At 40.2% G+C, this 25,447-nt stretch overlaps 1 protein-coding gene across 1 annotated transcript in view; it reads right to left on the minus strand.

Annotated features, from left to right (window-relative positions):
- Window positions 1–25,447, minus strand: part of EGFLAM (EGF like, fibronectin type III and laminin G domains) — a 58,547-nt gene that overhangs the window by 26,422 nt on the left and 6,678 nt on the right. Inside the window, exons 3-10 of the mRNA XM_026087278.1 lie at window positions 23,428–23,545; window positions 22,814–22,949; window positions 16,269–16,435; window positions 8,271–8,386; window positions 7,688–8,030; window positions 4,939–5,039; window positions 3,544–3,644; window positions 2,257–2,401 (exon numbers count right to left, since the gene is read on the minus strand). Of these exons, the coding sequence (XP_025943063.1) occupies window positions 2,257–2,401; window positions 3,544–3,644; window positions 4,939–5,039; window positions 7,688–8,030; window positions 8,271–8,386; window positions 16,269–16,435; window positions 22,814–22,949; window positions 23,428–23,545 (1,227 nt within the window). The remainder of the gene's footprint in view (window positions 1–2,256; window positions 2,402–3,543; window positions 3,645–4,938; window positions 5,040–7,687; window positions 8,031–8,270; window positions 8,387–16,268; window positions 16,436–22,813; window positions 22,950–23,427; window positions 23,546–25,447) is intronic.

The raw sequence follows: 25,447 nt of genomic DNA on the forward strand, positions 1-25,447 counted from the left end.
CTCTTGTTTTTCTGGCCTTAACCTGCCTATGGAAACCTACAAATGCAAAGTGTACTAGCACTGCTATAGCGCACAGTAAGGAACAAAAAAATGAACAAACCTTTTTGATCACTGGATCAAACCCTATGCTATTGTCAGCAAGCGAGTCTACTTCTTTTCATAAGCTGATCAAAATATTTGTCTTCTGCCTCCTAGTCAAAGGCTGTTCCAAAACTTCACTGCTCTTTAGTAAGAAACCTTCCAAATTCTCATATATGTTTATTCATGGCCAGTCTATACCAATGTGTTCATGTGACTGTATTGGCCTCTAGCCTAAACAGCTTCTGAATTTTCCTCTCCTTCCCTGCCTTACGTCTCCATAGTATTTACAAGGATAAATCATATCCCCAAAGCCTGTATTTGCCAGGCTAAATGAGCCAAGGTTACTGAGCCTGTGGGTGTTATCGCACAGCACACTGTAGAAACACCTCAAATGGATCTATATGAGCAGGGTAAACTAATCCAGGCGAAGTCTGTGGCTCTAGATAGTTCAGATGTCTACAGAGTTACACAGTGGGCATAGCCCAAGGCTGCAGCAGGCAGCTGCTCCAGCCTGCCCCAGCTGCTTGCCACCACTCCTCATCTTTGATGCTCCTGCGCCCCCGGTCTGTCAAGCTCAACTTCTCTAACCTGTTCAAGCCAAAATGAACCAGATGAGAAAAGACTACCGTTCTGCTGACACTAATGCACGTCATTTGGACTAGAGTGGGCTGAGGAAGACTCATATGAACAGCAATACTAAGGGAGCAGAAGCCCTGGCCGAGAGAAACACCTGGAGCAATAATATCTTATTCTGGTCCAGCTGCAGCTAGAAAAATACATGTGTCTACTGCTGAATTATTCTTGTAATAATCTCTGCAGACCATAATCATCCTGCAGCCCTTCTTTGCACCTTCTCTTGTTTGACTTCATCTGTTTGGATATGGGTGATCACAGCTGTACATGGCCAGATGCAGTCCCACTGAAGCCTTTTACAACGGCATTAGTCTCTGCTGGAAATATCTCTCCAGGTTCACCCTAGAATCACATTTGCCCTTTGCATGGCCTCATAGCATTAGTAACACACAGAAGCATCTGACAGACACTAAAATCCTTCTCCTGTGTCATTCCCAATTGATGAGCTCTCCATGTGCAGCAGACATTAGACCTCAAGCACATAGTATTTATGCTGTCAGGCTTCATCCCATTCCTATTACTCAAGTCCTCAAGATTTTTTTCCTTTCAGAGCCTGCACATGAAAGTGTAAAGTGATAAGATGTCTGAAGCCACCTTCTTCAGGGCTAGGGCATGATAATAGTGCTTATCAAAGAGAAGAGAGAAGATATCTGAACCAATTTGCAAATGTCTCCTTTTTCAGTTTTTTTTTCAGTTTTGTTTTTCTTTTTCTTTTTCTTTTTTTTTTTTCTTCAATTTCACTTCTGTTTTCTGGCTTGGTAACAGAAGAGCAAGTCAAGACATCTTCCTCTATTATATTTTATCCTGGCTGCCTCATATGAAATTGTTGGTGTTAATAAAATTCAGGGCAGAATCTGGCCCTCTATCTCTAACTGCTTGGCAATCTTTATAATCTAATGTTAACTTTGCTTTCTTTTTATTTGTTTTGCTTTTCAGTTTGTTCCTTAGCAAGGATGCTTCTGCAGTACATTTGTGTTCCTGAAGTTTCAGCCTGAGTTCCTTTTAAATATCTTTCATCAAAATATTACTGTGCTTAAATCTATGTCAATTGTATACACATCATTACACTTTTTGTATATAAATATGTTGTGCAGCTATATATATATATATTTTTATATACACACATATATATACACACATACGTTTGCAATTTTTTCTGGATGGGGAAGCAGAGAAGAGCAAGATTGAATTCTCTGAGCCTTGAAAAAGAAAGCAATCAGGGACAGCAGCTGTAAAGCCTGGCAAACTTCTAACAGCAGCCTGTATCTGAGATTGGGGAAGTATAGCAGAAGGGTGGCTGAGCAAGTAAAGAGCATCCTAGAAGACTGTGATGGCATTCACTGCTGGGATATTTATCTATGTGATTTCTAGATTACATATCTGGAAGAGCAGTCTGTCCATTGAACCTGGTTCACTAAGTTCCCTGACACTGATAAATAAAAATGTACTTTTTCAACCTGACTGGACTTCTGCTGGCAAGAAGAAATGTCATCATAACCTTGAGAGAGCCCAAGGTAGAGCTCCAGGTGCAGGATTACTCACCTGAGATTTTCCTGTGACAGGAATGTCATTGTCCATCTTGAGCCAGCCATTCAGCCCATCTCTGAACAAGGTGGCACTGTGCCAGCTCCCCAGTTTGACTTTGTTTTCACTCGTTATGATTGCAACTCCAGTGCCACAGTTGAACCTGGGAGCATGAGGCAGAGAGTACAGGGTGACAATCTTTCATTAACTTCAATAACCAACAGTCATTTTTAGACTCTGAATATTCCCTTCCCCTTCGGGAACCTCTCGGTTTCGCATTCCATATTAAAAGGCCACAGGAAAATTAGACAACAGGTCTAAATCTGATCTAAGTTTCAAACTTTCTTTAATATCCTTCTTTCTCTCATGGAGAAGATTTTGCATCCTCTGGCACTACCAAGTGCATGCAAAGCTTGCCAACAGCAGAAACTGTTTCAAGATGCAGGGTATTACAATCTGAGTTCCTGCTATCACAGTAATTTCTCTTGGGAATTTTTCTAGGACCCTGGTGAAAGGCAGTGCTAGATTAATAACTCTGGGATTCTATACGAAACTCAAATCTTTCCGTATTGATTGACAAGTCTCTCCATGAGAGACTGTGTGGAGCTGAATATGCACAAAACATGCCATTTTCTCTGATTGCCCTTCAATGCATGAGGTGAATAGAAACAGGACTAAGACACACCATCCATGTTGTCTTTCCCCACTTTCAGAGGAATCACCCTCCCAAAAAAATGGAGACCTGTGAGATATTCTCTCATATGCTTATCTGAGGCAGTGCAAAAAACTTCCTCCGTCTTCATTTAAAAGATCTGCCACTCCTATCCAAATGACATGTATGGGATGAAGTTCCAGGCCCCTTGCTTGCACTAAATCTCTATATTTTACTATATTCTCTTCAGATCCTTTTGCTGTGAAGCAAAGAAACTCTACATAGCAAAAGGTGAGCAAGTGCAGTGGCTCACTGGTGAGCAAGTTCAGTGCTCACATAGCAATGAGCCCCATAATAATGCCCCTAAGAAAACTCATTTTGTCTAAGAAAAAACCATTTTGCCTTCGCAGCAAGGTCTGCGTAAAGTGAGTTCAACAAGGCATATGTCTATGTCACTAAACAAGGATGAGAGAACAAAATATTGAAGAACTGCTCAGTGAAGTCATACTATCCATTTTGTGCACTGCCTGGGGCAGAAGTCAAAGACACGACAGATATTCATCACGTAAAGGAGTCCCAGGAGGCAACAATGACCCCTTTTCTTTACACCAGATTTAGGGTGGAGGTGAGCCTAGTAGAAATCAATGCTTTACCTGAACTGGAGGTTACGTCGGATGATTGCTAGTGACATAAAATCACCACGACCATGTTCATTTTCTCCGCAGTATAGCAGCAAACCATCTTCTGATTCAGCCTGCAATCACCACATCAACAAGAAAAATCAAAGTCTAAGCCTCAAAGTGACAGACAAATGCGAGTAGCAGAGGGGGACTTTTCTCTAGAAAACGTACAACATTTATCAGATGGAGCTTTTAAGTTGTAAAACCAGAAATAGGTCAGTCAATTTCAAATCCTGCACTTGAAGAGCCTGAAAAACCATGGCCTTAATGCTTAAATGGTTTAGGACCATCTCTTCTATTTACAGTATGACCTATCAACAGTATCAGAAGTACAGACAAGCTCGAATCATTAAAACCTGTCAGATATGTCCCGTATGAGACCTCTGAGCACAAAGTCTAGCAAGGAAGTCCTAGCAAGCCTAGTAAGTCTGGACACATCAGACCTACTGCCCATGAATACACACACGCTGTTTCACATGTTCTGTGAGTCTGACGCTTTTCAAACTGAAGAACCTGTGCAGGCACGATTTACCCATATGTGCGTAGCAGCTGACACAACGGCTCTTCCCAGCCATCCCGCAACTCAGGCTGACAAATTGCCAGAAAAGTGTTGGATCACCATGTGAGGCAACAGGTTACTCCTGCTCTGGTGACAGTCTCACACCTAGAGCGTGAAGCTGGCAACTCTGCCGTATGTGGGAGCAGGACTGCATCTGACAGCTCACCTACGACACGTGCCCAGCCACCTTCCCTACAGGAGGCACTGCCAGCTCTGTCCGAAACACGTAGACAGCATTAACACAAGGCAATGTGAGATTTACCCTACCACATCAGACCCACAGTTTAACTAGTTCAACATCTTGCAGTTACTAGTGGCTGGTGTCCCATATTTCAGAGGGGAAAATAATGCCTACTTATATCCCACAGGGTAAGAAAGGAACTCTAGCAGTCTTTTGCTCAAGAAAACAAGATCGCCATTTCTTATGTGTAAACATAATGTGTGGCACTTTCAAATTACAAATTTTAATTACAAAAAATACAGGTGTATTTCAGCCTGTAGTTCATTCATATGACTATAGTCCTGCCAAGGTACATTGCTGCTAGTCTGCAACACCCAGTATTGCTGATGCCAGGGATTCGCTCATGCACTATCAATAATAGATACAAACATTTTAGCTCAGATCACCAAATTCATTCACATTCATTGCATGTGAAGCCAGATCTTTAGCGATGAAGGTTATGTACATGCTCACCACAATTACATTAGAAGCTATAATGAAGCTAAGTTATTGTTCCAGTGTCTACAGCATCAGAATAAGCAAATAAAATTTAAAGCTCCTGTGTGAACTCAGGATTGCTTAAACTTACCCTGAATTCAAGGGTAATTTGAAATGTCTGATAGGAGTTTTTCAGTGGTTCAAAGGTGATATATGAGTAGCCAGAGAACTGAGGATACTGGATAATAATATCTGAAAAGCAAAGACAGAAGCATGCTGTTTAGAAGTTTTCTCCCATATAAAAATCGATATACACATTTAGCACTAGATAACATCAGGTGAAAATGCAAGGCAGAGTTCCTCCAGAGACAACTATTAGTCAGCAGCAGTCAACAATCAGTTAACCTATAGCTTTGTCCTCCCACCACCTTTCACAACTAATTCCTTTATTCCCAAGGTTCTGGGGAACTTGGAAAGAAACAGGATACTGAGGGCCAAATACTGTTCAACAGTTTAATCACTGGCTTCAGTGGAACTTACTTCAGATTCTTGTCTCTGTCACAGAAGATAGAATTTGGCTATTTTTTTATTTATCTTCTTCTAGGCACTCATTTAACAGAGAGACCAAAGTAATTTTCTGTTTTGACRGATTATAAAAACATATGTGGGAAAAGTACACTGGGCCAGATTCCACACCACGTTAGTCACTGCTGCTCCGTAGCTGCTGCGTCTAGCATCCCAAGCACCCTGAGCTGGCTCATGATAGCCCACCGGCCCCTAATACTTCCCCCTGCTAAGCTCAGGGTATAGGGTAAAGGGGGTGATGGGGAGAAGAGGGTCCCTGCTGACACCTCTCCATCGTGGGAACCCCTGGCTGCAACAGTGGCCGTTTGTATAGCTGTTGTCAGCTGGCATATCAACCCTCACCCTTCACTGTCGTATGTCAGAGCATCAGCTCCAACACTGGAAAAAGCAAAAAGATATCTTGCTGCTACCTTTGCAGCTCCTTTCCTGAGAAGCATGGAGGAAAGACCCAGTTTCAGTCTGGAATTCTTGTTTTTGCAATGGATATAAGCACAGTGAGAGGATATAAACATAATGAGAAAGGAAGGATGAGGTGCCCTACTCCTCTCTGCTATTTGAGTTCTGAGTGGATCTCAGCTTTTTTGTTAGCAAGCAAACAAATAAAACACATATTAGACTGAGGTGAAGAGAATCAGTGGTATAAACCTGAATGCAGCTACAGCAAAGGGAAGCTAACTCAGGTACTGATCACAAATAGAGCTGACTGGACCACAGTGCTACGCAGTTGTTGATTATAAAGAAAAGTGTTTCCATTCAGATTAATATACTATTTAACAATATTGGCTGCTATGGAGAAGTTCAGTACAAGGAAATATTGGTATACAATGCTACTGCTTACCAATGAATAAAACACTCCCTTGTGAAAAATAGTGGTTTTGGACTCACATTAACAAGCCAGTTCTACAAGCTGTATACAGTTAAAATAAAACCTTGACTTTTCATACTTGATCAAGGCCAAAAATCACATCTACAGCTGTTCCATGTGGCTGAGTCACAACAGATTGTTTTCAGAATGAATTCTCTTTACTCCAGCATCAAAAGGAGAAGATCTAATACTCCAGTGTCTGTAGCTCTGATGCACAATCCTGTGCATCAAGAATTTCTGAAACGAGTCTGTGTAAGAAATAGGCATCTCTGATGCTCTGCTGTGCAGAAGGGCCTTGGCATTTCAGATCAGTGTGAAGAGGCAACAATTAGCTTTCTCTTAACTGGTGGGACAGCATCACAACAAGTAAGAGGAGAGATCCTTATCACCACTGTCCTGATAGAAAGGGTCTTATCTGTATGTCATTTTCTTCATTTATTTCTTTGTTTGTGATCATTTTAATTGCAACAACATTTGTTGCAACTTTAAGCATCTGTTATCATCAGCTTGACACTTAATGGGGAAGTGATGTCTGGGAAGTTGTGGCAGAGGAGAAAACACTGCCTCTCTGAGTGCTGCTGACAGACAGATCAATTCAGCCATTTCACGTAGTTGCCCCCTTTCGGGCTGAACAGATCTAGCAGTCACTACCGTTCACAATGGCAGGCTGGTGCCTTTTTTCTTCCTTCCCCCTTGGTTTACCAGCGGTCCTTCCTCCCTGCTGCACAGTCTTATCTCTTTCTTTGCACAAGCTCTGGCATTCATCTGACCCTTTGGTCACCAAACCAGCAGACAAATAACTCAGAAAAGAAAAGCGAACTGTTTCTGGCCAGAAAAGTGAGCTGAACCGGCTCACCGGGAGATCAGCTTGACATCAGAACTGGCAAAAGGGAGAGGTTAGGACCAGGGAGGGCGGAGGACAGGAAGGGAAGAAGGGAAGGAGAAGCAAGACTGCCTCCTTCAGTGTTTCTAGCAACATTCCCAGCTCCTATCACCCTCCCATTCCTAGATGGAGGAAGGAGGATTAACCTCCCCTACGCACATTACACTGGGTCTGCATTCATCTGTCCCTGCTTTATTAAAGAATCACTTCTGAAAACCTGCCTGAAGAAAGGAAAGAGAAGCAAAGGGACTTATGTCTGAACTGGGAAATAGAAGCTGCTGTTATCCCTAGGGATCCATTAAGCCCAACCTGCTATTCAAAATAGGCATTTTTGTTGGTTTACCATGAAGCTGCTTCTTGCAGAAGTCAATAGCGGAACAGAAATCCATCTCCAACCAGTCTGCAACAGCTTAGATCAGCTGTCAGACACTCCAGAATGATGCTGTCACTATGCAAAGACCACAGATGTTCAGTCTGCTTACTTTTGGAGGGACCCTTCGTCTAAAAGCCAGAGAAGAAAAAATCCCGCAGACTCATGGAAAAGGAGCTTAGCACACAGTAACCTACCTTTTGTGCAAGTGTCTCCTCCTTTTCCCAAGTTACAGTGACAACGTGAGCCACCCCGGTCATAGTCATTGACACAAAAGCTATCTGTAGAACAGATGGTCTCATCACAGGACAGATCAAAGAGGCGCACTGCCGAAGACATGCTGCTCCTTCTCGTTGCCCTAGCTGTAGTAGTCCTCGGTGTGGTAGAAGGGACACGTCGTGTAGTTGTAGGAGTGGATGTCGTGGGTTCTGAGGTGGTTGCAAGGAGCCTCGAAAGGAGCCTTGAACTAGACCCTGGGGTGACCTTAGTTTCAACGAGAAATTTTCTGTTGCCTCCTTTAATAGCAGGAAGTGGTCTGAGCTAACGTGAAATAAAGAAACATAAATCCAGTATAACCTAAAATGCTGCATGGAAATGAAAAACTGCCTTCTAAGATACAGATCTGAAGTAACAAATTCATCCTCACTGAGAAAAATTGAACATTCACACTGTTTTATCTGTGCGTATAAGTTCAGATATTAAATTTCACAAGATCAGACACTTTAAAATATTAAGACTATAAAGAAAACAGAAATGCCAAAGTGGAACCTTGAAATTTACCTCTTCTATGTAAATGTCATAGTCTGAATCATCAATATCAAATCCTTCATCATCACCAATTACTGTGTCTGTGATATATCGATGCCCATAACTTCCACTTCCTAATTCTTCAGAGCCTGTAAAGACACAACTGGCATATTCAGTTCATAGATTTTTTTTCTCTTTATACACAGCTCAAATCTTACCTCTTCCTAACTCAGGACACTAAGATCAGAAATGGTGTCGGTATTCATTTTGTACAGCAGATGCATCAGGTTGAAGATGGGAAACAGGCTGTATAAGTAACACCTAAACAATTTAAAACAAACTATGTGAAGATCTTCATTTAGTCATTTATTGTGGTTCCTTAACAAATTCAGGAAAAGCTCAGTTTTGCAACCTGACTTTTATCTATCATACTTTCAGGAAAATGGCTCTGAACTTTTTCCAGTGTTTGCCACTTTTTAATAGCTATATTGTTTTTAGTCCAAACTTTTCCCTTGTATAAGTACACAGTCCCCTATTTGCCCTAGTGCTAACTGAATATTTTGCCTGAATTAATAAGAGCATGAGTGTATGTGGAATGGCAAAAGAAATGCATCTGGGTAGGGATTCTCTGGCACACCCTGCTTAGGACTTTACCTGCTTCCACTGACTCCAACACTTTTGAAAATAACATCCTAAGTGCATTTTTAGGCTTTTTTAAAAATGCAATTTAGCAGCTGGAAAAAAGGAATAGGGACAAATGCGATGTGCTAAGCTACGTACCCACGGAGCACTGAAAAGGGCTGCAACGCACTCTGGGCTGAGAACTGCCATGAAACACTAAGTTGATCAGTGCAAAAAATGCCTGTGTTTTTCCATACTTTACACAACAGATTTCTGCTTAAACTATGGGTTATGCTTTTTGGCTAATAAAATTTAACAGAAATGATCATTCATGAGGAAATACAGTCAGGGTAACTGCATCACAACTGCTTCTTTTCATTTTGGTAAGGTTTAGAATATAATGGATTTGGTAACCAGTGAAACAAAGCACTTGATAGATTTGCCTTTTCATAAAATATTCTGAGGTCATTTAAAAATAGCATAGGTAACCTTTGCTTTACAAAGTCTCTCTACAGGCCAACCATGTGTATTTGCTTATTTTAGCAACCACAAGCTACCCATATTTTCTTGCTAGTTAGCAAGTCTTTCATATTGCACCAAGGAGAGATGCAAAGTCTAGGTAGGCAAAGGATGCCTGCTGAGGGAGAGCACCGCAGAAGGGAGACCTGTCAACCCAGAAAATGCCACCTCACCACCCAATGGTCACGAGACCTTCACTACCGCCACTGAGCAACCTGATGGAGCCAGTGAAAGACGACAGGGCTCGGCAGACTTTCAGACGGAGCAGTGTGGGCACAACGCGATCGTGCTGTTTGAACCAGTCTAATTCAGGTTAGCAATCTCCCATCTCAGTGGAGAAAAAGGGAGAAGTATCCTACCGGCCTGAAGTCAGACAGAAAAGCACTGATCTGAATCTTTTTGTACTCTTGCTCTTCCACTACCATCACTGCAACCCAGAAATCCTGAGAGACAATTATAAAAACAAACATATGTGCACCAGATATGAATGTGTGCCCTCACTGGCTAATCGGCCGCCCACAACACACTCCTTGGGAGTTACATATCAATAGACTTTACATGTTACATCAGCATACAGAAAAATCAGAGGCCAATTAGTAGCTATAATGAGGCATACACATTTCCAAACAAAACAGCGTGTTGATTGAAGAGAGATGTATAAGCCTTTCCATTGTAATTCATATACCTAACCATCTGTAAATAATACATTTTAACTGTGGATTAAACAGAAGTAATCAGTACAAAAAAAGAGTTTGACTAACTGAGCTAAGCACAGAACCTACAGTTTTATGATTGGTAAAGAGACGAGGCCAATGGGACAGAATGTATCCAGATTATTTTTGGTAGAGACTGCTCACAACACAATTTCCTTGTGCAAATTCTTGTACATGTGGCATCATGTACATTGCTAAAGTCACAAGAATGACTCCGAATTTATACCACTGTTAAGTGACTGTGAAGACCTAGGCAAAGGATTAAATTGGAGAGGTAGACAGAGGTATAAACTGATCCCAAACTTGCTTTCATTGTGGAAAAAATAGTTATTACCAAAGCGTGAGCAAAACCTGCTACTCCTGCTATTCACTTGAATAGTCACTAAGATTAATCACCACCACAAGGTAATTTTACTCCAGGTAGGAAGGCTAGTTGCTTTTGTTCCATCCATCACTGCACCAGGATCTTTCTTTCTTTGGCAAAAGTGGTTTTATAAGATGTGCTTCTGCAAAAGAATTTCTGTGCAAAAACCCAAACAGATGCATTATAAATGTGAATTGCAGTTTGGAAAGTATTTGAATGAAACAGAGCCCAGAACTAACTCAGCTTCCAGCAGATGCAGCAAGTTTCAGCTCACTGGAATACGCTTACTTTTAATCAGGTCTGTAATATTACTACTTGCCGTTATAATTCAAGTGCTTATATTGCACGCCTATAACTATTTCAAATCGAACTCAATTCTTTTAATGGATAAATCTATAATTTACCTAAGAGTAACAGAGGCCATAAAACTAAGGGTTGAGAAAAAGAAAGGAGAAACCATGGATCATTAAATCTCACATTACTAATCAATCATGTGTCAAGGAAAACAACCTAATCTGTATTCAGACAAGCCGTGATACATAAATTCTATTTTCTAACTTAGAGGTCGCAAGCCACAAAATAAACATCTGTTACAGTGCAAATTCTACATTTTTTCTTTTCTCAAGCAAACTTTCTATTGGCTTAATGGAGTTTTAGTTGGTAAGGATGGCAGGAATGAAACAATACAGGGAATGAAGTATCTTTATTTTCACACATCATCAGAAAATGTTACGTCTCAATTTTGCTCTCAGATATGCATACTTACTTTCATATATACACAAGGTTTTAATGCCATGCCAGTTTTACACAACCGTAACTCTCCTGATTTGAGTGGAGTTATCACTAAACTACATCAGTACACACCAGCACACAATCAGACCCGATAACTTAGAAATTGGCAGTTCCCAAAGTAAAAGGTGTACCTCTTTCATCTTGCAGACCAAAATGTTCCATGCTTTTCCAACAGAAGACCTTGGGAGACAAAATGTACCCACTATTTTAAACCAGACAATGATTCTTTTTACATTATTGAACTGGTACAACATTTGCAGCCTGGAGAGAGCAAAGAAGGGACATCTTATTGTGGTTGGTAGAAAAGACTGCTTTGAGGCCCTTCTTCAAAGACCTTCAGGATGTAAGTTTGGCATCGCCAGGAAAAGTGCAACTTCAGAAGGTGTCCCAATATCCACAGGTCTCTGATACGGTCCTAGATTCCCCCTTTCAAACTCCCTGACACCAGCTGACAGTTTCAGCCAGCACATGCTATATTACTCTTCTGGCTGATTTGTGAGCAGTTTAGGTAAAGCATAATGCATCTGGGAGCACAGCAATGAAGATGTGGAGATGTACCCTCATGTATACGGGTGAGCACACACACGAGACGACTATCCAGTATCCCACTGAGTTTTCAGTCACCTTGTTCTCTGCCCCACATTTGTTGCTGGTTTATTGGATGTGACAYGATTCCTACATGTGACATGATGCAACAAAACTATAAAACAAACAGAAAGCAGAGAAGCTAAGAGGACTAGCCATAGTGAAACCCACATGCCAGCCCGTGTCTTAAGAGTAATGCATAGTTGTGGTGGAGAGTTCACCTCAGAATGGGTGGCAAATCAGAGATAATTAAGCAAAGTGGTACTTTGCAAATACCAAAACAATGACTAAAGAAATTACAGGCATGCTATATTTCATTAAATCAGCATTTGAGTGTACAAGGAGACGAAGCCTATTTAAGACCCTCTACCAGGCCTTATAATCCTGTTCTGTAATTAATTGAAAAACCTGTGGGGCGTCACAAACATAGGACAGCTTCTTCCCAAATAGTCAAGGATTAAGTTATGTCAAAAAAATCTTTCTTAAAACAAACGGAAAGCCACACAAACTTTTGTTTTGCCACTTAGGTACCACTGGCATATTGATCAGAACTCATGGAAATACATAGGAGGTAGAGCACAGAGTACTGCAAAGTGGATGGATTAAACAGAAGTGTTAACGGGCTGGTCACCTTCATGCAGAGGACCACACAGGTCTAAATTCAAATTACACCAGGGGCATTTCTATCGGATTCGGTTCCTGCCAGTGACTCACAGTGTGGCATTACATATTGCTTGGCCTGTCCCTTGCTTTTTGTCCCTGTCTATATAATGGGGACAGTAAATACAAATCCTGCCTTTGTAAAGTATGGGGAGATCTCTGGGAAACAGTTCCGTAGAAAGCATTCTCCATTTACTATCTTCAAGATGCATCATCATCATTTGCATCAAGGTTTGAGCCTAAGGGACTGTTGTTTTCCTGTGTCTGAGACTCAGCTGACACATTCAAGTGCTCTGCAGAATACTTAAGCACCTGTGCTAATTTCTTTTTCAATATGAGCCAGAGCATATAGATGCCTCCATTTGGGAGATGTCAGGTTTTGATGGCTAGGCCCTGAGGAAGCGAGGTAAACAGATTAAGCAGCCACCTCTGCCATGTTTGCTGTGGAGACAAGCAGGAGGGTATTTTTAACAGAGTACACTTCCTCTGCTGGTCGGGCAAAGCCCAAGACTGTTGACCTTCAGGGCATAGTGCAAACCCCATCTGTTTCTCCAGGAGATACAGGGTATTTAAGTGATGCAGGTGAGGACACTTTCTTTGTTTGATTCTGCAGGATAATTTATTACTTTTATTGTTACTAAACTTGATATGTGAAATCTTACGTTTTTAAGTAAATTGTCCAAGACACCTTGAAAGATTTGATATAGCAAAAAACCTTACAAACATATAGGCAAAATACCTGTAACGAGCATCTGTAATTATAAAGTGCACAAAAATTGATTTAAGCAAAGTATTGCATCATTTCCTTCTATAACAAAATGAAACCAAGTCATAAATAAATGAGAATCCTTGGGGAATCTTGCCCTCTCCTTCCTCCCTCAAAATGGATCAATGTAACATAAACCAAGCATGCATTTTTTATTATGTAAGGGGGTAACTTTGCTGGTAATCAAGGCCACATGTTCTGTTTGCAAGGATCTTGGGAGGTCTGTCACATCAGGTGATACAGTTAGCAGCCCTGTAGGGGAACATTTTAGCAAACAAAGCCAACATTTTCCTACGATGACCTGAAGCAATGCAGAGTCAGGAGTACTGCAAATCAAGCCACATTTGAAACCAAAGTAAGAAAATTATACCTTAGAATGATACAAAGCCCCAGGTCCCATGCTCACAGAAGTCAGTGCAGGACAAATCCTCAAGTAACGCAGACTCAGTGTCTGCTGGACTCATCGCAGACTCAGTCCGCCCATAAGAGCTACGAGAGACTTCACATTTCAGCAGGGACACTGAAGGTCCAGTGTAGTTGAGGTAATGTTGGGAATTGGATTTACAGTTAAAAGAAGCATCAGAAAGTCAATAATTATGTCAAAATCGGTATAAAAATCCAAGATATACTAGCATAAAGGTTACCAATTTTTGAATCCAAACATACAAAGGATCTTAGCACCAGCACTATGTGAACTAAGTGTAATGAAAAGTAGGCAGACATGCAGGGATTTATGCCAGCTCCCCAAGATATTTCAAGTATTTCTGAGGAATACATGGGCAGTCAGAAAATAGCACCAAATATCTGTGGCATGCTTCACTATTTACATGAGAGGAGGAAACATGGCAATAATGATGGTAATAATTCCTATGATGTGCACCCTGAAGAACAAAGATGTTTTAGTGTCAGACACACCAACCGCCTGGCACCTCCRTATGTCCTTTTCAGCCATGGCAGGTGACTATGAAGTGTCTACCGGCACTTTGGGAGATTGAGGCATCTGGTGCTATTTGAGATGCGTTATGGTACCTGAGACAGCCCCATGGGGCTGTCAGGTATCTGGGAGACACATGGGAAACACATGCCTTCCTGCAGTGACAGCTGGAAACCAGCCGGTACACCCTAGGGGACCTCAAATGCACTGAATGCCTATATCCAAGCAACTGAATTTAATGATTAACTGGGCCAAAGAAGGTAACTATTGGCTACCTGGCTACTAGAAGAATGGAGATATTTTATTACCTGCAGATACATCGTGTGAACTAAGCATAAGTTTTACCTGATTGCCCTTAAACATATGTACATTTTCTGTCACAGTGAACTTTTCAACAGTTTAAATCACTCTGTCTCTGCAGAACAGGCAGTTTCCAGTTTTCAAACTTGCAAAAGGCAAACTGTCTGTCCTGGAGTACTGCAATAATAAGCCCAGTATGAAGACTAGCCCATCCTTACCAGCAGAGCTAAACACTTTATCTTTTCTGACCAAAGAATGCAGACACTCATGTCCAAAGATAAACAGGATACAGAGGAACACACAAACAAGTCTGAGGCAGAGGAAGCTGATCCTTGGGTATCTAAGGGCCAAGGAAACCAAGAGCAAGCTGCACCTTCATGGTTTTCACAAACATTTGGTTCAGAAATTAGAGTTCAGCAGCCACAAACTTTATGCAAACTGCCCAAGGGATTCAGTTTACGATGGTGTCAAAAAGAAGATAAAAACTGCCATAAAGGAGTCAATGAGAACATGGGATTTCAAGATAGAGAATATAAAGATAGGCAATTTGGAAATAAATCCTTAGTGGGTTAAATTGATTGTGAAAGATGTGGTTCACATTTCCGCAGTATGCAAATTGCTCTTGCAGAGCACCACAGACAATCTTATCTGAATATCATCTGCTCATTTTCTATCAGTTAATTAAGGATGATTTGCATTTTGAGCGCATAGGTGAGAAAAGAAAAAAATGTCAATCTTGTTGCCCTTTTTTATAGTTCATTAATCTGTTAAAATTATATCCAGGCATTTTCTCGCCTGGTATTCTATCCCCTATAAATGCCTTCAAAACTGGAACTTAAAAGTACTGAAATCTTTTAGATCCAGCACAAAGTTTGGCACATTAAGGATACRGTTTATATAGTCCCCACCAGCTTTGGCCCTGTTGCCTGTCTTGACTCTGCTCTGTGACATTGTGTTTTTCACTGTGTAGAAGACTTGTGCTTCGTACCATTCCCAACGTGCTCTGTGTCAGCTTGGTTGGGATTCTCAGACACAGCTATCACTTTCCAGTTATGAGGAGCAACATGATGCCACAGTCAGCCCACAGACTAGCACTGACGGAGGATTAAACTCTGAGGAAGCCAGGCAGGAGATGTGTGCAGGACTCACCACTTGTTGCCATGTGCATGGCCCACACTGCTGCACAAATGTAGATATAATTACTACAAAGTCATGATTAGTTAGATGTATTTGAATACAATTTCACCTAACATTTTCACTGTGTAGTTTCTGATTAAAAAGGGATGCTTACTTGTTTATGTAATTATTTTCACAGTTGTGCTTAATAGTTTAAAAGCCTTACTCCTCAGAAAACAGCACAGATTTGCTTTGGTCTCTCTGAGTTGTTTAAATTATACATGTAATATATACAGTTCAGTTTTAAAGAACTGTAAAAAAGATGAACAATAGACTCATTTCTCTTATTCCTCCCCATGAGATTCACTTATCAATTCTGCATGAGGCCAGCACAAAAATCAGTAAGCAGAGATCCAAAAATATCTGGCAATGACCTCCAGAGCAGAGAAACAGCATGAGAGTGCTTCTGCCTGGAGCCTTTCAAATTTTCACCAGTGGCTCAACTTTCACAGGATGCTGTAAGCTCCACGAACAGGAAGGAGAGGTGYCAGACCTGGGGTGCCTCTGTGCCCAGCCTCTGAGAGGGACTCCTTCCACCAATGGTCCTGTAAAGGCTGCCCTGAATATGCAGCTTTAACTATGAAAAGGCGGTTTTACTCACTGAATGTGCGGATGACATCGCTTGGTGCGCTGGGGAGGCTGGATCCGTAGGAATTTGCTGCTCGGACGGCAAACTGATACTTGGTATTTGGGAGAAGTCCCTTGAGAACCATGGACTCCATCTGGATCTGCTCTCTTATTACTGTCCAATTGCTGTCAAGATCTGGCCTTCAGGATCAAAAAAATCAAGATCATAAATAATTAAAGCTGTCTGTATAAATTAATTGCCTTTTAACTTTCCAGGGAAATACAGGAAATAAATGAGATATAAGCTTGCTAAACCACCACTAAAATCTTTGATTCTTAAGGGGCCAGACTGTGCAACCATTATAAGCTGAGAAGGCTGTGATATGGGAACAGTGCACTATACAGTGATATGGAAGCACTATTCTGATTTTGTTTAAAAGCCAAAAAGATTGTTCTGAGGACATTTTGACCAATCAAGTTCTCTTAATCTTTTTTTTATGGATTTGGGGTTCATAACTGTCAAGTAAAGGTATATTACCAGCAGTTCCAAATCCCGTATCTGTCTATAAAAAGGAATACATTGAGATAGAGGGGAAGACCCTAATTTATTCCTGAGAGCTTGTGTCCTAACGTCAGTGAGTCTCTTCAACCATATAAAAGCGTTAGCAGGATGAGCATCTAATGTTTGATTTACTAAGTTAATCCACCCACACYGGAAAATCTGGATCCAAATTCTTCTCCCCCCAAATGAGAAAAATACTGAACAATAACAGAGAGGACCTGGTCTAAGTATGTAGATTTTGCAACAAAATTCCCATGCCTGCCTTTGGGCGATGCCTGGTTAAATCCTGACTCATACTGAAAGCTGGCTGCCAATAATTGCTTGCTCTATGTGCCGTTATAATCCATTTAAAATCAGTGTAATCATTCACACGGCAGTTTGGTTTCAACAATGATCTAGGGAAACTAGAAATGCTTAAGTTTATATGCATAAAGATATCTGAAAAGGAAAAGACTACTTCAAACACTCTGAGAGAGTATTCTGATACTTTCACACCATTTCTGCTCTAAGTGTGATCTCTTCTAATCAAAGAGAAAACAATGGGAAGGAAGTAAATAAATGTAAACAAAATAGAAAATGTAAACATTAAGTCTAGGCCACCCAAAATATTCAAATTGTAGCCTATTAAAGTAAAATAGGGACAGAAATGACCTTTCAGACCAAATTATTCTGGTGTCCTTTTCTAAGATGTCCTTGTGATATTTATTACAGGAAATAACCTCCAAGTGCTCCCTGAATCTACTAGTGTTTACACAGGACTAGCTGCAAATGTCTCCAACAGTCTTCCAGTGAAAATTATAGCACAGGGCAGGTATTTTGTATTTGTTTATTTGCAGCTGGAGGGAAATGCCAAAGTTAACGTATGTTTTCTTTTATCAGTCAATACAACATTTATTGATCACTGAGGTTTCATTTCTTTGCGCCAGCAGGGCACAACGCACTGATAAAAGAGTAGCTCCCAACTGCCTGGCTCCTATGTAATGGCACAGAGAATGTGAATATTACATTATCTCACTAAAAATAAAAATAAAATCAGACAAACAGACAAGATGTAATGACAGCTAAGCATCCTGTCTTAAGTCACCCTCCATCACCTTTCCCTGGTAGACAGGAGGGCATTTATTTTGGCTACTCTTCCGTTGTTTCCCTTCTCTGAGCTTTCGATGCCTGGGCCGAAAGGAAAATTTTTTTTGTTTTTCAAATGAAAGCTGTTACTATCGCTGCTTTGCACATGCTTGCTTAGTAGCGTTTTCAGTTTTCCTAAACACATCTTTGTTTGGCTCTAGTTACAATCCAAAGAATCCCTGCTAGCTCAAAAACTGCTTTATAGTCATTTTACAGCAGATACTGCTAGTGCCTGCACCGGAATGAAAGAGGGAACCCTAAGGAGATATTGCGCGCTACAAAGAGATTTAGGAGATAATGTTCCGTCTCCACAAACCGTAGGCTAACCTGTTGGCTTGTCCGATTGTCTCTTGCAAGACCTCCTCCTAGAGAAGTGAATAATAAAGGAAATGTCTGCAAATGTGTAAGTGTCTCCAGCTGAAGGAGAAAGAGTGAGATTTATCATTTGACCTTTGCTGTTTTTCCAGAATGTTCCCTGTACGAACAAATTGGTGCAACATGATAAAATGGCAAACAGATGGGGAGAGAAACACAATAAACTCAGCTGGTTAATACATTCACAGTGAGCCAGCTTCTACATTTCCTAAACTCTAAATGTTATGTTGAAAAATATCTAAATTGTCCCTCTTGCATGAGATTTTGGTTTATGTCAATTTTTACATCAAACGGCTCATTTAGAGAGAATGATCCCACTTTTCCAGTCTTTCCACAGAGCTGCATGCCCTGGAATGGGTTTGCTCCTCCTGCTCTTTCAGTGCCTGTGACCACGAGCTCACAGGACTGCTCTGTACAGCATACCTGGGTACGTGGAAATCTGCAGCCTCCCACAGGCATTTTTGCTCTTTAAGTTACAGCTGTGCATCTCCAATGCAGAAATTCAATGCAGTAAGAATTTGGCCAAGAATAAAGTCAGTGCATTTTTTAAATACTAAAGGTATGGGCAAAGTCATTAAGATCAGGCAGATATAAACTAAGGGCAGAATTCTGCCCTTAAAACATCAGGGTTATTGCTTTACATTGTAATCTAGGGATGGACTCAACTTAAGAAAGGAAATCTTTCTGATGCGGAGAACTGCAATTTCATACTCACTTGAACTTCCTTTTAAAATGACCTGGAAATGATTTATCGGAGTGAAGCCATCTGCTAATAATCTATTAATCCACCTAATAATTATTATTATTTAGTTTTATTGTGAAACTTTCTATTAAAAAAAAAAAAACAAAACAACCAAAATGCTAGGTCAGCACTGGAGAAAAGAAGAGACAGTTTTCTAACCTCACTCTTTCGGTAAGTCTTACTCTGATGCTGTCTAACACTGTTAAACATGTTTACTTCTTAATTTTACATCTTCAGCTCCTCTTTCTTCATTGATTATCTTTTCAGGTATTTAACTCTCACAAGCAGTGAGGTAAATGTTGAGATACATGTGTGTTTTCTATGCATTAATCAGGAAATCAGTATTAAAGGGTATTTTTGTTGGGCACTACGAGGTGCCTCACCCATCAGAACCACCCATTGTTTTGTGTTCTTTGCAAATGAAGACAAATATTGAACCACTGCTAACACTTATGTCATGATTTGAAAGTTCACAGTTGAGTTACATGAAAGGAAACATATCTCCCACAAGAAAATATAATGTTTGCAGTGTTCAGTTTCGTCCTACTCTGGGATGAAAAAATGAAATACTGAAATCATTTTGACTGGGAAAAGGCCAAACTTTTCTTTAGATGTTTTGATCAAAATGAAGCAGGAGTTATTCAAATACAACTACCTGATTCATGTAGCACCAGAGACAGATTGTTCAACACAGAATGGATTTAGTGGATGAACCTTTTTTGGGAGGGGAGGGAGAAATAAAGACTTGAAACTAATCAAGAAATCTCCTGAAGTCACTATGCTAAATCTGCTCCACCCTAGCACCCATGTACTGATAAATCTTCCCAGCTTTATCAGTAGAATCAGCCTAGTTCATTGCAGCACAAGTTTCACGTCACTATTGAGATGGTGAGAAGTTTTCCCTGTATGTCAAGACTCATATTAAAGCTGTTGACTCCATCTACCTAGCCAGGAGATGAAAAGAAAGCACACTACTACATTTAAGGGATATGCTGCTGAAATACTTTGTGGTTCTGTAGAAGGTAGTTGACTATAAAAATTTGGTAAGTTAGTCTCTGAATTTAGAAGATTGGCTAGGCATTCAATAGACTAGAAATCGGAATATTTCATGTGAAAATAGCCAAGACATTTTTGAAAATTAAGTTAATTTTTTTTGTATCTTTAGGGGGGGAAAAGAAAACAAACTAGCATATTTAAGTCCAAGGTCTTGCTTTGGGGTCTTTCATAAAAATGTTGTTTATCAGAAAATATTCCTCAGCATAAACCAATAGACTATTAATACTGCAAGCTTCCAAAGACACCATTAGTTATTTTGGGTCTAACACTTCCTCTTACACATTCTGTACAACTGGTAGCAGTGAGACCTAGATTCACTCTCCTGATTTTAAGCATTCAACCAAGTTGGGAGCCTGGTCTCCTTAGAGTCCTCCTATAGTCAACAACAGAGCGGGGCATCTCCAGATCGTGAGTCAGCCCAGGCTGTCCTACATCCCAATCAGCCTGGGACCCTCCATTGCCTATAGTGACCGGAAAGGGATCCTCTAGTGACCTGAAAGAATCCCAGCGAAGTGCCTAAAGAAAAGCCCCAATTTATACTCATCTAAGAGCACAAACAGACTGAACGCTAGCTCTGACTCTGATTAGAATCTGACGTGCAAACAAATAATGTATTGAATTTTCAGGAGGCTTTAAACCCGGCTATCACAGTTGAACAAATGAAAAGAGTGTTTTTCCCTCATCTCAGTCTCCCACCATGGTTTTTCTAGGGTAAAAGTAATAAAGTTACTTCTTTGGAAACTGACATGATTGAAGCAATGTCATAGTCTCTAGAGGTTGGTGCTATTGGTATATCCACACCCAAGCGAAATTATAGATGGGCATAAGAAAGTTATTAATCTTGCAAAAGCACAGTATCTTATTGGACTTGTATTTATTTGACATAAATGGACTTAATTCCAAATTTGCTTGCACTCTGTTTTGTTTTGCTTTTTTACGTTGGTTTAACGTCAATGGCTTTAACTGATGTTAATATACTTCATGGTAATTTAGCCTTAAAACTATATGCAATTTCAGAAGACAATGAAGCTTAAAGTTAAATCTTTACCTCTAACTGCCATTAGGGTTTATGGCTCATTGAACTTTCTCCAAATATATGTACTCAGGCTTCCAAATCTAAGACAGCATAATCCCAAAATTAACAAATACACTTCAAGCTTAGCTTTAAACCTCAAACTAAACAGTGTTATCAAAACATTGTGCTGTTAGCAAATTCTTTCCCAAAGTTTAAAAAAACCAAGACACTGAAATTTCAATTACTTGTATCTGTTGATTTAAACAGAGAAGGCAATTTTCTACTCTCTGGCTGAACAAAAAACATTCAATGGTGCAATTTCAACGTGTCAGATGGAGATTATGATGCCCACTTCTACTTCCACTAGCAGGCCAGTGGTTTTATGAAGAAGTGTACATAAACTCCACTTTCCAGGCTGAAGAATGGAGGAGATAGAAGTGCAGTCAGTCAGAACTCAGCAAAATCCCTTTCCAATCCACTGAGCGAATCTGAACTAAGCGATGGGGAGAACAGAAAAAAATTCAGGTAACTATTATATTGGAAAATAGATATTGGAGAAATTTTGTGGTAATTCTATGGCAGAATTTACAAGTTGGCCATTATGCATCTTCAGCTCTCATGTCCTGCCTCTAAGTGAAAAAATATTGTATGGCTTCCCAGTAAATATGGGGCACTTTGAATAGAACACAAAGTGCAATCTAAATTCACAAGCAGGCTTCCAGCCCGGGCATTCTTTTCATTATATCTGTATTTTCCAGGCTGTAATCATATTTAAAGCACTGAGAACCATAGTTCTTTCTGCCTGTTTTTACAACAACAATTCATTTTTTTGACCTTTACAGCTCAGAGTAATTAAGGAAGCAATTCTCTCTTTTTATCCAGCAGCCTCAACTAAAACTTGTCATCAAATGTTCACCCAAGGATTAAATTTTCAAAGATCGAACATTGCACTCATTGTAAGTGTAAGCACAGGTGTAAGCACATGAAAAAAAAATAGCTTTGTATGCAAATATTAGCTTACACAAGCTAATGAATACACTTGTGCATGCAAATACAATCACCAGCTCCTGACCATTGAGATGCATCGTATAAAACTTTGCTTTGCATCTTATAGCAACTTTTCACACTGCAGTTCTATTATTGCAAATTTTAAAGAGTTTAACATAAAAAATACAAAACAAAAAGGGTGAAAGTTTCAGGGAAATGGTAGCATTAGGACAACAAAGTAAGTCTGAATCCTGCAAGCTCAAGTCTCAAAAGACTTTTGTCAGCTAAAAGTACTCAGTACACTGCGTTGGCAATCCCTGGATTTATTCCTATAGCAGCTAAGGGTACATCAGTTCAGTGGAACTACTCTGCCCCAGATTGTTTTCTCAGCATGATTTGACAGAGTTTGACAACTTACAGGGCAGATTTAAAATTTTATTTACCCAGCTTTTATTAGATAGAACAGAATAAGTGAAGCAGGTTTTTTTCTCCAGTCAGAAGGTAGGACTTATCGGTGATTTTACATCAATTTAGATTATTTCTGGCTGTGTCTTTAAATTTTCATGGTAATTCAACACACTTTGAGAGTGAAAATAAATGCACTGTATACAGTAAGTAAATAAATAATGAGAAGAATCTGTATTCAGTTTATAGCACAGTTTAAGGAAAAAATGTAGCACACAAACACCGAAATTCCGATTCCATTGCCAGACTTGCCTGATAAATTCCACCATATAGTACTGGACGGGAGAACTTCCTTTGCTGACTCCAGGTTTCCAGGACAACGCAACTTCTGAATCAGAAACGACAACGATCTGGGGCTGACAGGGTGGTGCAGGGGGCATGCACTTATCTAAGCCAAAAGGATTGCATTAGAGAAGACTTTACTACACATAAAAACTCAACAACCACAGACTTAGGAATCAAATTTATAGGCTTTTCTGCCTCCTCTGTTGCCCCTCTAAAATCTCACGCGTGTGGAAGAGTAATAGTAAAATATTACCAAACTGCACGTGACAGATTTAGGTGTGACTGATTAGCTATGTTACAGGTTATGCGACATATGCTAGTGTAAAAAGCAAACTTTCTTCAAAAGGTCCAGTAGGTATTTATGAAAGGTCCATAAGGCACCCCAAACATCAGGTGGCCATTATCCTTTTAAATCATTAATAATGTTTCTGACCATTTTACTATCGCAGCTACATCCTGCTCTCTGATCACTGCTGGCTTTGAGCAAACTGAGGTTTCAGCATGGTCTGTATTTACCTGCCAGAGCTGTGAAATGTTTTGGGTTGACTTTCGCAATAAGAAGGTACGTACACGGATTTTACCTGGAGATAAGGTTGTTACATCTCTGGGCATGCTGGGTCGTCCTTTTCCTGCCCAGCCATACGCTCCAACACTAACACGATGTGGAGTGCCTGGTTTTAAATCACCAATAACAACTTCCTATCAGAGTCAAAAGAAAACAAGACAGAAATATTGTGAAAGCTATTCCATGTAGCTCAGAATGACATTGTGTGCTGGACCGCTGGGATCTTACATGATATTTTCCATGTAATCTCCTAGGAGGATTGTACCGATTCCAGTTCCGCTCAGAAACAATAAAAAAAACAAGAGCACATGTTTCCTGTCAACTGCAGCTTTACCCCAGAGAAATCTATAGGGCTGACCTAGACCCGTTTCTCAGCATAATTCACGGGGTTGCAGATAGTTTGCATTTGCTCTCATGTTTTTGCTGGTGGAAGTTAAAGTCACGTACTGTTCCCTCCCTTGAGCCAATTGCTGACATTCATAATCAGTTTGGTGCATTTTCTTGTTGTTTTGTTTTGTTTTTTTTAATCCAGGGACAGTAGAAGCTTCTGAGGATGAAGCAACTTGTAGCAGCAAGAACTGATGATCTTTAATTTCTTCACTGATCAGAGACCTATCCAATTGCCTCCTACAATTTTCTTACCCTTGACCTGCAACAAGCRGCTCCCTTCGTGGGAGGGCAGAGATGTATTTGTTTTTCTGCCATAAACGCAGAAAGATTAACCCAAAGCCAACTACTACAAGGAAGGCGATGCTAACTTCCACATAAAGAGCTTGTTCTGTGGAATACTGTTCACAGGACCCTGCTCAAACCTCCCAGAAATTAGCAAATGTCACACCAAACCTTATATCACTGGCAGGTCCACATAGCATGGATCAGCTTCAGACTTTTATATCTGGTCCTTAAAGGAGCATGTGTATGTGTATATAAAAATTCAGAATTCTTTATCTGTAGCTTATCTATAGACAGATAGATAAATTCAGATTTAAGAATTTTGACAGCATATGCAAGTAAACAGAAATATTTGGCTTTATGCCACAGATTATTCTGGTGTAAAGAAAAGCACTTATAGAGAATCTTTTTATCAAGAYTTTTTTTTCTGCTTCTCATTCTTCAGTATTAAAAGTAGTATTTACAATGCATGGGAAAATGCAGAGGGCTCCTTTTTCTTCAGCCTGGAACAGACTTGAAATCTGCATTTCCAGGTGCAGCAAAATAGTGTACCATCCTAAAATTTTATTTTCTGCAAAGTTTCCTTATGATAGTCTTTCGGACAAACTTTCCCTCTCTGTTGTTTTGGGAGTATATAGTAATACTACAATATTGTTCAACAGCACCCTGCCATCTGTCATTTCTCTAGCTGTGGTTTTGGAGCCCCAGCACTCATTTCCAATTAACTTGGAACGCCTGACTACTATCCTGTTTTTCCATCCTTCACCCTTGATCTGCTTGAACGATTTGGATTCATCTGAGAAAGATGATAACATTGCTGAAAAGTAACTGTTCAGAAAGAGGCGGCAAGACCACGCAAACCAAAAGATTTATCTGGGTCTTTCAGTCTCACAGATAAAATGAGTGAGATCTTTCAGAACGTGATTTGTAAAAGCCAGCTGCTGAARACCCCACATTTCCTCTCGCTGATGATACTGATGATCCTGCTTCTGCCACTCCACGCTCCATGTCCCATGCTGTCCCTCTGTATTTAACTTGTGTGCATTCATTCCTGCAGCATCCCTCTTTATTACGTTAATTCTCATGGGAATAATTTCTTCATTATGTGTCACACTGCTTTAACACTTTTGAGGAAATTGAGCTCAGCAGAGAGTGGGATATGCCTGTATTTGTCTGACATTACTACCTCCAGACTCAAGTCTGCAATAAGATACACTGAGTGAATCTCATTGACTGCAAAGCCAATCAAGATCAAAGTGCTAGTATCTACTAGGGTATCAAAGTTTAATGTTTATCCTCAAAACCTCAGTCAAGTCCTCTCTTGCCTTACACCTGCTAAAGTGCCTATTTGCCTGTTTCTTTTG

Source organism: Apteryx rowi, unplaced genomic scaffold (assembly GCF_003343035.1).
Source record: "Apteryx rowi isolate R43461 unplaced genomic scaffold, aptRow1 scaffold_71, whole genome shotgun sequence".
Taxonomy (NCBI): Eukaryota; Metazoa; Chordata; class Aves; order Apterygiformes; family Apterygidae; genus Apteryx; species Apteryx rowi.